At 38.8% G+C, this 14114-nt stretch overlaps 1 protein-coding gene across 1 annotated transcript in view; it reads left to right on the top strand.

The window, feature by feature from the left end:
- The first annotated feature begins 496 nt into the window (after positions 1-496).
- Positions 497-14114, top strand: part of kcnip3a (Kv channel interacting protein 3a, calsenilin) — a 72795-nt gene continuing 59177 nt past the window's right edge. Inside the window, exon 1 of the mRNA XM_056246539.1 lies at positions 497-625. Within this exon, the coding sequence (XP_056102514.1) occupies positions 620-625 (6 nt within the window). The 5' untranslated portion in view covers positions 497-619. The remainder of the gene's footprint in view (positions 626-14114) is intronic.

Genomic DNA, 14114 nt, shown 5'->3' with positions numbered 1-14114 from the left:
AAAAAAAGTACCTTACGAAGGTACATGAATTTAAAAAAACGGTGTACATGGATACATCGTTTTAAATAGCCTGCAATGTTTCATAAAAAAAACAAGAGTTGTCAATTTTGATTTCATGGTGCATGGCTTTAACCAAGCAACTGCAAGATAAAAAATAGTTTCAGTTCCTTCTGAGAATTGAAACCGTGACATTGGCGTTTCTAATACCATGCTGATCAATCTACAGGAAAACTAATGGAGTTAATGCAGCAGGTGGAAAAATCAGCTCTTTTAACTTTAGAGGTCGTTTTATTGGCACTTTACGGTCTCGACATAGCAGCTTCTCGATTATCCTAATCTGCCAGCAGAGGTTTATGTGAGGTTTTTTAATCTGCCAAGATAATAAAAGACTTAGCCTAAAATGGATAAAGCCACAGACACACATTTGATCCAATATGTCTGGGCGCCCACTCTCTTTGACACACACACACACACAGGAGAGGAGAGGAGAGCTTGGGCATTCCCTCACATTCCACTTGACAGATCTGCGCGCTGAAGCTGCTGCTCCTGTAGCCTAGTGAGTGCAATAGCTACTGACATTTCTCCTCAGTGCTTGAGGAGGATTCATCACAAGAACACAATGCAGGTGAGGAATCGATCATATCATCTTTATTCTTAACGGATGCCTTTAAAAAATTGAACAATAAGCGCTGTGGCATCAAGGGGGCCACAAGTAAGAATCACAAAACAACGTTTAATACGATACAATGTAATGAATGTAATAAATGTGAAAAATTATATTCCAAATGTGGCTTGTGGCTTCTACACGACCATTCGCTGTGCAAGAGACTGAGTTGATGATAGTTACATAATTTCACTCGAACTGTAGATCGCGCGTCCTAAGAGCGCGAGAGGTCGCGGTGTTAATCATATCGTATAGTTGTTGTGACTTAATGTGCCATATATGATGCGTATTATTACATATAGGCTAATAAATATATCATTACCAGTTCGGACAGTGACAATGACGGACTCTTCACCGCACTTAGAGACCTTTGCAGAATGGATGTTTCTCGCGCGCGCTTCAAACCCGCCAAGTGCCCCTGTAATTTAAACTGATGTAATACTCATGGGTGAAAAACCTCTTAAAAATGAAATTACATGGTCTTTTAGTGAAGTGGAAAAACACGGGGAGTAAGAAGGGATGAAAAGTTGTGCAGAAACAACCGCACGACTAGGTCGAGTGAGGTCGCGTAAATTTAGAGAGCATTGCGCGCGAGCCTCTGGAGATAAGAGGCTTATTCTCAGTTTATTTATTTTCCCATTTTTCTTGTTTTCATCTCCTCTTGGTTTGGAGAATCAGAGCACACCTAATGCTTTGAACGTTTTACGAGACTTAAATCAAATTTGTTCATCTTTCAACTATTGGGGTGATCTGCAGATTTAGCTTGGGAGCAATATCTAATATGATGGGTGGCTGTTGACTTGTTTATGAGTCAGATGTTGAGTTTTGAACCTTGTGGTGTATGATGGCTTCAGGCTGTGAGAATCCTTCTCTCTCACTGCATGAAAGGTTTGCCATTTAAATGGTTCATGAATTAGTTTATGTCAGCTTTGAAATAATTACATGGATTGAATCCTGTCCTCACTTTGACAAACGAGTGGTTGTACTCTGGGGGGCAGTCCGGTTCACTTCCCCAGAGCTATGATCTAACCGTGTTTGATCTGAATGTAAAAACTAGATTTGCTCATTGTTCTCTGCACGATGATAATAAGTGTTATGCTTTCCTGATGTTTTGAAACATCTGTATTGTTTCTGAAGGGTGCATAAATGGCAAAATGTTCATATTAAACCAAGTGTGAGTAATCATGGCCATTTTCTAAATAATAGCATTACTCCTTTATTATGTGTTTCTGACTTGTCTGATTTCGTCAATACTTCACTGACTTGATTTGAGATCAAAATTCAAAAATTAAAATTCTGTCATCATCTACTCATCCCCATGACTTCTTTGAAACACCAAATTAGATGTTTTGAAGAATATCCATGCTGCATTTTTACAGAAACAAATACGCACAAAAAGGGGGAAAAAATAGGTTTGACATCAGCAATGCCAAAATCTATTGGTTCACGACACCAATTATGAATATTTCATTTATTGTGAACTGTTTCTTTAAGAGTTAAACCATATCCAGCTATTGGTTGAATATTTAACTCAGTGTCTTTTGAGAGTAATTCTTTAGATTTTGTTTTTGTCTTTTCTCCATCACGGCTATGTTCTCATAGCAATATCGATAATCAAAACCTCTTTAGTTTGTGTCCATTAAATTTAAACAAAGTGGATGTCAGGGCCGTGCTGCCCTCAGTTATATGGAAACCAAACACCATTCTTCAGCTATTCGCACCAAATCAATTGGTATAGATTAGGTTCTTTCATTAAGGGTAATTCAATGTCCCCTCACACACACACAACTGAACAGTGGCCTGGTCTCAGGGTCCAGGTGAGTGAGAAGCTGAATAATAAATAATTTGGGGTGGTGTGTAATCCATACTACTGCTAAAGTGAAAGGGAAAGGAAATGCCTGGAAAAGGGGAACAGAATAACACAGTGCTGCGGTGAACCAGAGCTGGCGCTACCGACACCGGCAGGGCTCATTTATCCTCTGATGAGCGTGATTGAAAGTGTTCAGTGCGAGGTCAGTGCCTTTCCTTCTGTTTACAAGCAAGCGCATGTGGTCATGAGGTATAGCAGCAGCGAAAAAGATTGCAGTCTGCTATTTGAGAGTCACAAAGTAGGAGGGCAATGTTGTAGTCCTTTGATTAAACTGAAAGAGAACTTTCTTTTGGCCTGCCTCACCCGTAACTGAGTTGGCTGGCTGCAGTGTACTGTTTGGCATCGCTTCTGAGTTTTAATCAGGCTGTGGTTCTGAATTTTAAGTCAGTGTAAGCCTAGAACCTGGAACAGCGAAACACACCGTCCTGAATTAAACAAGAAACATAAATTGGAAGAATGTAGACGGAATACTAAAGGTAGTATCAGCTTGTGCAGTGTAGTCCGGAGAGCCTCGTGAATTAATGCTGATTTATTCAATGTGAAATACTGTAGAGTAACTCAGTAAAGATGCAACACACCGTTAATTTACAGTAATTATGATAATGGGCTTATTGCACAGCCAGAGCATGCATATGGCAAATACATGCAGTATATGCTCAAGTTAATATTACAACTACATTATCAAATACTCCTTCCTTATCCAGATGGTCTGACAGAGATCTATGAGTGAAGCTTTATGAGCCACGTGTCACTAATTATGAAAAATTGCTACTTTGTACTTGGATCAAACAAATCTAATTTCTCACATTTTCAAGTTAAATAAAAATCTCCATAGTCTCTTTTAATGTAGGCCTGCCGGCTATTAGCAGTAGAGGAGAAATGGTGCTTGTTCTCCATTGACTTTAACCTGTCCCCGTAGACTCATTATCAACAGAACTGTGCGCACAGCTAGCCAGAGACAGCAAGCCAAAAGCATTATTAAAACAGGTTTTGTTTTACTGTTATTCAATAAACAGCATTCCTCAAAGATGCACCGTTTGCTTTGCATCAAACATGCATAGAGTTCAAATTGATGTGCATATTTTGTATTCTTCATGTAAAAATGTGTGCTATGACTTATTTGTGATCAAATATGACTGACGAATCTCACACAACACCACTTCCGTGGGACCCGACTTAGAAATATTCCAATGCAAAATAGAAATAATTAAAACTAAAATATATAATAACAAATGAATTGTTATTCATCTATTGCAAAAAAGCAATAAGAACAACTAAAATAAAATAAAATAAAAACGATTTACATGTGCAAGCATAATCGGAGCGTGTGTAAGGCTGGGAAAGCCTTAAGCCCAAAGTAAACTCAAAGTTTTCTCCATTTGATAGATTTGATATATTGTGAAGGCAGGAGGTCGACACATGCGCTCTAGAAAGTCTCATCTTTGTCTGGTGTTTGTGCTATTTTTCTCCAGAAGTTATGACCGATAAAAATGTCTTTGTTTTCTGTATTCTTCCGTGTCTTTAGTTTGCTACTGTGAAACTACGGCCCGGGGCAGTGTTGCCACCTTGAGGAACAGTTGATTAGTGGAAAACAAATTCAATGCGCATGTGTGACCTGGCGCGTACAAAATTCGGGTGACGCACATACAGTACGCTCATAATATTCAAAGTATCCTTTGGGCTTTAGCCATCCCCTGCCTTCTAATTGCTTTTAGAGAGAAAAGATAACCATAATAACTGCTGGTTTAGGATCAGTTTTCTCTGTAATATTAGCATATTGGCGAAACAGATTTGACAAGCGATCCAGTGCGTACTGTATCTCTGTTTGCGCTCTGGAGAGCGTCAAAGGTTTCTATTTACAAAATGTTTTTTGCAGCATTGAGTAATGTAGACAATCCCAAACATATCTGTTGATTTCCTTTAACGCAAAGGCCAATTAGAGGTGTTTAAGTTAGAATCCACTCACCATGGTCTGTCTGAATTCTCAATTCTATAAATAGACTAATGTTTAGCTAAGTATTGGTTTTTAAATAATAATAATCTGAATAATAAAATTACAACACTAAAACAAATAGTGTTAAAACCAACAATTAGTGTTACTACAGGGTCATTTTAAGGTAATCTAAATGTAAAATATAAAACCGACAGAATTAATGAAAAACAGTCCAATATCAACCGATAACCCATTGCTACTGTACATGCGCCACCCGATTTTTGTACGTGCTGGTCATACATGCGCATTGAATAGTCGATCTCTAAAAGACATAAATGAGAAGCTGAAACATGTTGGAGGATTACATGCATGCACGAATGGATGAAATTGCTTAGAGCCATTTGTGCATACAAACAAGGTACACTGCCCAGAACAATTGCTTTCACTGCCCCCCACTGTTCCCTGCAGCAACACACAGTCAGTCACACACTCACACACACACTGTATTAAATAGATGTGCTCCGCTAGCAGACCTGCCACCCTACCCAGACATGCATATGGAGCCGCCATCCACCCACTCACAGTTGAACCAGCTCCATAAAGCACAGAGAAGCATCTCTTTTCCCTCACAGACATACAGCCACAAATAGCATCTCAGGCACCTTAACGCACAGAGGCTACACAACGCCCCGCCTGCTGACTATCAAGGGTTACTGTAGACACGCCAGTCCATTATTACAAGAGCGGAGGAACGTCAAGATGGATCCTCTCTGAAAAGGTCATTACTCCCATTGTGTGGAATCATGGACGAGGCATTTCTCCAGAGGCAGGGGCACGCCGAGGCATCCGAATGTTTGAATTTCCTGAAAGAGGAGTGGAAGCTTTGAAATCAATCCTCTTTTCTAGCCTTTGTTCCCATCTGTGTGCCTCTGAATCTTCACCTTGTGATCAGCAGAGCCTGTTTTCTCTGGTTTCTGTCCAACTTTTCAATCAGTCCCTCATTTAGGGTTGTGAAGCAATGCCAGACATCTCTCAGTCCAATCTATCAGTGATCAGTTAAGATCAGTAAAGTCCACCACCAGGATTTAGAGGCTTTCCATGTCGATTAATTTGGTCTAATCCTGAAGGACAGAGGCAGGGTGAAATAGACTTGCTGTATAACAGAGCAAATGTTTCGTAAGGGGATTTTACAGGTTGCAAAAGCCATGATGAAAATGCTCAGCAACTGTCTTTTTTTTTTCCCTAATTGGTTTAGGGAATTCTGGGAAACTGATTTTAAAATGCATTTCTCTTCAAGATCTCGCTATTTTATTTTATTCTCAGGAAGGATGATATATATGTTACTGGTTTGGCAGTCCTGAGCCGGGATGATTGACAGGGCAGCGTGCTTGTTGTGGTAGATCATAGGGATTATATAAGAGACGGGATGTAACAAGTCAACACACATTCTGCTTTTGATATTTCGAGAAACACTCTGTCGCTCTCATTTCATAACCAGGGAAAGGAGACAGGGAGTTTGTTTTTTTTTCGTAACAAGGGAAAGGAGAAGGTTTTTAGGAAAAGCGATACAAAGGGAAACTACTGGAAAGGGATGAAGAGGGGATGAAGGAGAGATATGGTATCTGACATCAGGCGTGGGAGGACAGGAAGCGAGTATGGGAAGGGAGAGATTGACAGCAAAAGATATTTAGCGGGAAAGGCAGATGGAGTTGGAGCAGGTATCAGGAGGAATAAAGGAGAGAGAAATAGATAGGGGAAGATGGAGAGATTATGCGTTACATTCAGCTATATTTTTGTTTGTAAGAGTTTGTCTCTGCGGAAAGAAGATGAGCGTAGTGTATCATTTACAGTACGGAGACTGACGGAGGGATGGAGGAGCAGCAGGTGTGTGAGCTGATTGCGGGGCCTTTCTTTCGTCTCTCCGTCTCAGGGGAGAATGTGCACAGGGTGGTGTCAGCTAAAAATAAACTCCCCCGTGTCTTTGGGACTTGTTCTGGAGCTCAAAGGCTTCTCATTGAAAGCTGCAACAAGTCAGGACCAGATGCCAATCACAGCTAGTAGTGATAGACTGATTTATCAGCAAGGCCTGTTTTTAGCTAAGTTAAGGGGAAAAAATTGGCTGATATTCATGCCAGCTTAGACAACCAATAAAACAGCCTTGAGCGACTGATGAAACTAGGGCTGCAAATAGATTCAGTGTTTCAATATCAATATTTGCGATTCATAAGTTCTGTAGTTCAATTTAGATACATAACACATTAAGATACATTCATGTGTGAATTAATTTGTCAATTCTATAATTCTTTTGGATGACACATTTGATGGCATATGTTTTTTTTTGTACTGGAATATTTTTATTTTTTGCTTCCTATTAAAGGGATAGTTCACTTTGAAATTAATTTTTGGAATGTTTTAGCTTACCTCAAGGGCATCCAAGATGTAGGTGTCTTTGTTTCCGCAGTAGTTTCAATTTTGATATTTTTAGGTCAAACCGTTCTTGTCTGTCAGTCATATAATGCAGGTCTGTCACCACCTCAAAGAGCATGCACAGAGAAGTCCAAATTAAACATGATTTAATGACACGTAAATGTAAGTACACATTGATGGCCTAAGACACGAAACGAGCGGTTTGTGTGAGAAAAATGAACAGTATTTATATCGTATTTACCTCTTGTAACCACAGCCACGTCCAAGTGATCTGAGGGCTCGGGCGCTTCGGTCTGCGCAAGCGCCGGAAGTGATCTCTCGCACATGTACGTGACTCATTGTTTACACAGAGATTTTGGAAGTGTTACCTTTCACTGTGAAGATCTAAACATATTTAGACAGGAAATCGCAATGGAAGACGATTTCGATATATCAACAGACAACGTTGAATTTATTTCGCAACCGCGCGAGAGATCACTTCCGGCGCTTGCGCAGACCGAAGCGCCCGCGCCCTCAGATCACTTGGACCTGGCTGTGGTTATAAGAGGTAAAAACTATATAAATACTGTTTGTTTTCTCACACAAACCGCTCGTTTCGTGTCTTAGGCCATCAATGTGTACTTACACTAACGAGTCATTAAATCATGTTTAATTTGGACTTCTCTGTGCATGCTCTTTGAGGTGGTGACCATAGACCTGCATTATATGACTGACAGACAAGAACGGTTTGACCTAAAAATATCAAAATTGAAACTACTGCGGAAACAAAGACACCTACATCTTGGATGCCCTTGAGGTAAGCTAAAACATAGCAACAATGTATTTCAAAGTGAACTATCCCTTTAATGTTTGTACAAAAATAATGGTTAGGCCTACATAATGGTTGAACTTCAATAATTCAATTCATTCTTTTTCAATTTAAATTTTTCATTAAATTGCTGATATTTCTATATGAGTTTCCTAGTCGAAGTTGGACATGACATTCTCTCAAGTCGAACTACTTGGAAAATAATTCCCAGTAATTTTGATACCCTAGTTTCCGAGTTGGGACTTCCATAAACTTTAAACATATATAGCAGAATGGAGAATGATTGCTGCTGTGACTGGACTTCTTTATTAGTTTTTTCCACAACAGCTACATCGCCTTGTAGTGCATATTTACATACATGAATAACCATTTGAAGCATATTGTATGTTTTATACACAGCAAAAAAATAGCATGTATTTGACTGAAATTCCAGAATCGTCAACAAGCTGACTATCTAGATAGCGCAGTGGATGTTTATATGGTTGTCCTTGAATGCTAAATATCATTTTGGCTTTAATAAGATTTCCTCCAGAAATAGGCAAGAATAAACCTGGTGTCCTCCATGATTCGGATTCTTTCTGACAACAAAGCACTTACGCTCATAATCATGGCCTCAGAAATGAGGCGTAGAAAATTTTCCGATAGCGTGTGAAGTCAGCATTAGTTTAACAGCATTTGGGACTTTGGGGCTTTTTAGATGTTGAGATTTTTCAATGAATCTTTCTGCAGGTTACATTGTTACGCCAATATGTGGAGACAAGTGACAGTGTTACAGTAATGAGTGAGTCAGTAAAGGGATTCATTCAAAATCATTTAGGCACGGTGACTGACAGCCGCACATTTTCCTCAAAAGATTGGATTCATCCGCGTAGTGCCGTGCCGAGGCACAACCCACGTACAGTTGATAATTCCGCGAATAACTGCAATTGCAGATTTCGAACAGAGATGGCGACAAAGAGGAAAAACTACGGACTGCAGCTTTAAGAAATACAAAGTTTAAGCAGAACTAGCAGATTTTTATGTTGTACTATACATGTTAATTGCTCTTAACTTAAAGTATTTGAGTAAGCTAACTCATACATAACTTAAAATGATCATGTAATCTCAACTTAAATATTTTTAGTAGTGGAAACATAACTAGCTATAACTAGCTTAGTCTCGCTGGCGGCAGAAGGTCTGGACTCCAATACTGCTTTCATTGGCCAAGGACCGCCCAAGAAGACGTCTGAGTGACATGTAAATCAACAAATCACAGTTTGTTTTGTTCAGCATCATGTTTAGGGGCGTGAAAATATAACATCCGTGTCCAACAGACCGGTGTGTAAAACTCTTGGACATATTTTTAAAAGTATATGATGAGAACTTCACATAATTCACATACTTTTGAAAATACAGCATTTAGTTTCTTTTTCCATGAGGGGGTTTGGCATTATCGTTAAAGAACGCGACACACATCTCCCGGAAATCCTGTACAATTCAACCAATCAGATGACGTATTCCTATTTTGAGTGCCTTATGCATCAGACGTTCAGCCAATGGTCTGTGGACGTGCCGTCTGAGGCTGAGACTATAACTAGCTAATTCCGTAAATGCTAACATGCTCTAATTGGTAACACAATGCTTTAATTTGGCACAGCTTTTGATTTTGCATTGCCACCATGATGGAAACCCCCAAAAACCCAACATAACAGAAAATTCTGATTACTTACAATGTGTCAGTTTCGTGAACTCAAAATAAAAAGAAAGTTCTAAATACTCATAAAAGTTAATTTGTTTGAACTATTTTGTTTAATCTAAGTTTGCTCTACTCAAACCAATTAATTGTTTTGAGCGTTAGGATTTACAGTGCGGCGTGAGGGCAGGACAACCTGTCACTCACATGAGATCACAGCAATAGCAAAACCACAATGATCAAACAATCCAATCAATTCCTGATGGACAAAATCAAGTCTGCTCTACATTATTTATTGTTTGAGAAGCTGTTTCACTCTGATATCCTTCACAATTGAGAAGAAAAGTATATCGCAATTTCTGTTTCATGCCAACTTTAAAAGCAGGACAAGCTCTTATAGTGCAGTATGAGGAACCGTGTGTCGTTGTATGGTTGCCTGTGCGTGTTTGTGTGGGGGGTGGTGAATATATCATGCATGATCTGAAGAAGCACTTACTGTTCTGTATATCACAGGTCCCTTGACTTGTACTGAATAATTGATTAATATAGCAACATTCCTTCCTCCCTTTTTCTCTCTCTCTCTCTCTCTCTTCCTCGGTAGTTAATAGGTAAAAGTCATAGCATCTCTTTGAAGACTGAAGCCTTTAGGCTTGTCTTGAGTCAAGGGGCTGTGGTGCGTTAAGACAGAACATAAAAGCCAACCTCTTCTTACGAGTTACATTGACTGATAACGCCTGGCAGAGTCGAGCTATCTCTTTATCTCCCTCACCACTGTATTCTTTACATTCCTCTGCCCATCTTTTTGCTGTACAAATATAAACAAGCTGACAAGTGGTTACATAAGGGCTTGTCTTTCCTCTCAAGGACATGGTTGATCACGAACTTTAATTTCACATGCTCAAACATCAGGTTCGCCATGCATGATTACATTTGATGCAACAACTTACAGTAATGTCTTCTGAAGGCCAACAATGACATTATTTTTTTCATGTTCTACAGTATACAGTATATTAATCACTTTTAACACACACACACACTTTTCTAGAAAATGTGACGTTGCGTTTTTTTTTTTTTTGTCTATTTCACCACCCTGCATCTTGTTTTTAAATGCATAAAACTGTTCTATGTGAATGGCCATCAGTAGTTATAGTTTGAGAATGTAGGGAGAGTGAAAACTGCATTTAAATATCGGAGTGTCTCCCCTAAATTAGTGTTTTGTGTGTATGGAACTTGACTCACTCCTGAAATGACAATGATGATTGACACTGTGGCACTTATATACTGTAAAGCAACGTTCTGGCATCTCGCACATTTACTATTTTTGACCAAAGTAGTATTACAGTGACCAAAGACTCATTAATTGCAGCTATTTTAACCAAACCACCATTGACAGAAGCGTTGTGTTTTGTTTATGATTGGAAGGCTGCTTCACAGAGCGTGCTCTTAAAAATGTCCATTTGTTATAAGCATCTTTGGGCTTGGCTCATAATGCAATTCAGTTCATGGAGTAACTGAAGTGGGGAGGTGCAAGTCTTGACATAGTGCTCTTATTTCCAATATAAAGCTTTTGGATTTATTTAGGTATATGGGCTTGTTCTTGTTTGCTGCTTTTTCTAGCAAGACCTGGCAACACGTCACAGCTCGTACCTCTTTTCCTGTGGGTTTCCCGCACTTCACATACTGAAGAAAGACACAAATACATCATTAACAACTAGTTGATCCGTTTGGTTCTGTAACACACTGCATAGAACTTTGTTAATGCTGTTGTAAATACCTGAATTTTTGTCACTCCTGTAAATTTCTGAACTGTGTAGAACAGGATTAAGCACTAAAGGATGAATTGACTACCGAATTTAGCTGCAGTGTGCCCGTGACCACAGTCATTTAAGGTGCTTCATGGAAGTGGGTGGACGTTTCCATGGTAACAGTGGCTGGGTCCGAAATCGCATATTCTCTTGAGTACTATTTTGTATAAGTAATTACTTCACAACCACTAAAAAAAGTATATTCTATATAGTATGAGTGTGTTTAGTATGAATGTAATCCAGACGTACTACATCTGCCATGTTGTCATTATAACGTGACCTACCAGCCACAGTTACGTCGCTTTACTGCCATTCATAAATCCTCTGGGATTGTAAAGTATGAAGGTAAAAGAGTAGCAATACTCGAGAGCACGTAGATGTGAATTTGAGAACTTGTTCAATAAATATTCGTACTTGTATGTGAACATTTACACTCACAGCTCCGATGTGAAAACCTGTAAAATAAAAATCTGAAGTTGAATGTTGAAATTTGCTCTCGCAGACAATAGTCACAAACCTGTATTCTGAATCTGAAGCTGCAGACAAGCAGTCACAAATGTGTAAAATGCCATTCACAGAAATACAATGATACAATGGCAATACAATGGCATTTTACACATTTGTGACTGCTTGTCTCCAGCTTCAAATTCAGAATACAGGTTTGTGACTATTGTCTGCGAGTGCAAATCTCAGCGTTCAAGTTCAGATTTTTATTTTACACGTTTTCACATCGGAGCTGTGATTGTAAATGTTCGCGTACACGTACGAATATTTATTGTACAAGTTCTCAAATTCACATCTACGTGCTCTCGAGTTTTGCTACTAATTTACCTTCATAGTAAAGTGGCCATCGCACGCACTTCAGAATCCCGGCGGAAGTAGTAGATCATCCGGGTACTTTTTGCTTCCTCTTTTGTGAGTACTGTGAATTCAGACATCTTTTGTCACACACTGTTTTCCGCCTACTATATTAGGGAAGTATGCGATTTCGGATGCAGACAACAACAAGTTTGATTGATGGAGGTCTTTTTAGAATTGTGGGTAATATAGTTTTACCACCTGGGAATTGAATATTAAATCTGAACTAAAAACAATTTAATATAGTTTACACTATATTTTATCAATCTATATTTGCAGAAAATTAATATACTGTATGAATTACTTCCTTAAAGCTGATATTTCCTTCTATACAGCAATGTTGGGCCAAGGAACACTGATTATAACGATGTTATATTTGATTATATCATAAGAGAAAGGAAAAGGAAACCTCTCACATGCTCTTAGTCTTACTGTCGTTCTGCTCATGGAAGCAGACTCAAGGGCAGAGAGCGTTATACATGTTTGATGGTGTTTTAATGGAGAACACGGTCTTATCTAGCGTTCTGGTCCTCCTCCCCAGAACACGTGTGGCTCCACTCTCATTAATTATGGAGCTTTCACAGCATTTAATCTATCTGTGATCAATACTAAGCACTGGTTACAACACGAGCTCACACAGCAGTATCTTGGGTTTTTGTTTAAAGTAGCATACTACCATGCTAATATTGTTAATATTCTGTATGCTTAGAATACCAAATGTGCAGTAAACCTCTGTCTCTGACAATGCCATTGGCTTCACCATTCATTTTCGGAGTAACTGAATTAGAAGTATTAACCATTTTTATTGCATAATACATTCTGTTTCACATACTATTGTTAACAATTGTAGGCTGTACTGTATATACTGCACAGTATTCAGTATCCTATTCTGAACATAACATGCAGTAGTCTCTGTGTTTGGTGGATTGCGTCTTTCCATTTACATTATGCATTTGTCATAAGATTTTATATTTTTAAATTAACTTATATTCCTTTGGAATCAAACCCGTGACCTTGGTGTTTCTAGAGCCATGCTTTACTCTTTGAGCTACATCAGGAACATTGTTTTTAAATGTGTCTTTGTGTGTGGGATCGTGAGCGGATTTAGTTTGTTCAGTTCATGTTTTATAATTGTGACTCTGTACCTGATCCAACACATGGATCTTCCCTTCCATCTGAAAATAAATAATTTCCCTCCTGCTTTAATTATACAGCTCTGTATGCTTCTCTTGCATTAATTCTAAACAAGGACATGGTTTGTGTATTTGTAAAATTACTGAATGGAAGAGTGGCTGGAATGTGTGTGTGTGTATATGTTGAGTGAAAGTATCAAGGATAAACACATTTTTATGTTTTCTGAAGAAATTGAGATGAGGTGCACAACTTGCTGGCATGATGCTGTTGTCGGTGGTTTCCAGCACAGTGCTATTAGTGTAATTTCGTTTATGAACGAATCAGAGCTTTCGAGTTAACCTTTAAGTGAACATCATGTTCAATGTGTGAGCAAATAGCATTCCAGTGCAGGCTGTGAAAGAGCATTTCATTAGTGAATGAATATGGCATCATAACTAACCGAGTCACTGTTCTGAGTCTGAACAAAACCCATCTTGCTCATGAACTGACTGTTGATCATGAACCAGGTGAATTTTTCCATGCCATGCCCCGCAGTTGAACAAAACGGAAGAAAAAAGTAGATATGCACTCTTAAAAATAAAGGGTCTAAAAGTTTTTTTTTTTGTTTTTTTTTTGTGCAGTGATATCATAGAAGAACCACTTTGGGTTCCCAAAAAAAAACCTTTCGGTGAGCAGTTCTTCTTAACTCTTGCCCTGCCATTGACAAGATTTCACGTCATTTATGACACAACGCTTCCTTGCCATTGTCGAGTTTTTCCGGCAAATCCATGTTTTCAATCTTATATGGTAGGGGGCGCTGTTACAGAACTTCTAAAATAGTACAGCATCGCAAAATTCAAAAACAAGCAAAGAAGAAGATCTCTGTAAACCGGATAATAGTTATTTATGCACAAGCTAACGTGATAACCAAACATTCAACAGCATAATAAATCAAAACTGCATA

The sequence above is a fragment of the Rhinichthys klamathensis genome, unplaced genomic scaffold, assembly GCF_029890125.1.
Source record: "Rhinichthys klamathensis goyatoka isolate OS25496 unplaced genomic scaffold, OSU_Roscu_1.1 h1tg000040l_1, whole genome shotgun sequence".
Taxonomy (NCBI): domain Eukaryota; kingdom Metazoa; phylum Chordata; class Actinopteri; order Cypriniformes; family Leuciscidae; genus Rhinichthys; species Rhinichthys klamathensis.
The sequence above is the reverse complement of the archived record's forward strand: the minus strand, read 5'-3'. Positions and strand labels throughout refer to the sequence as shown.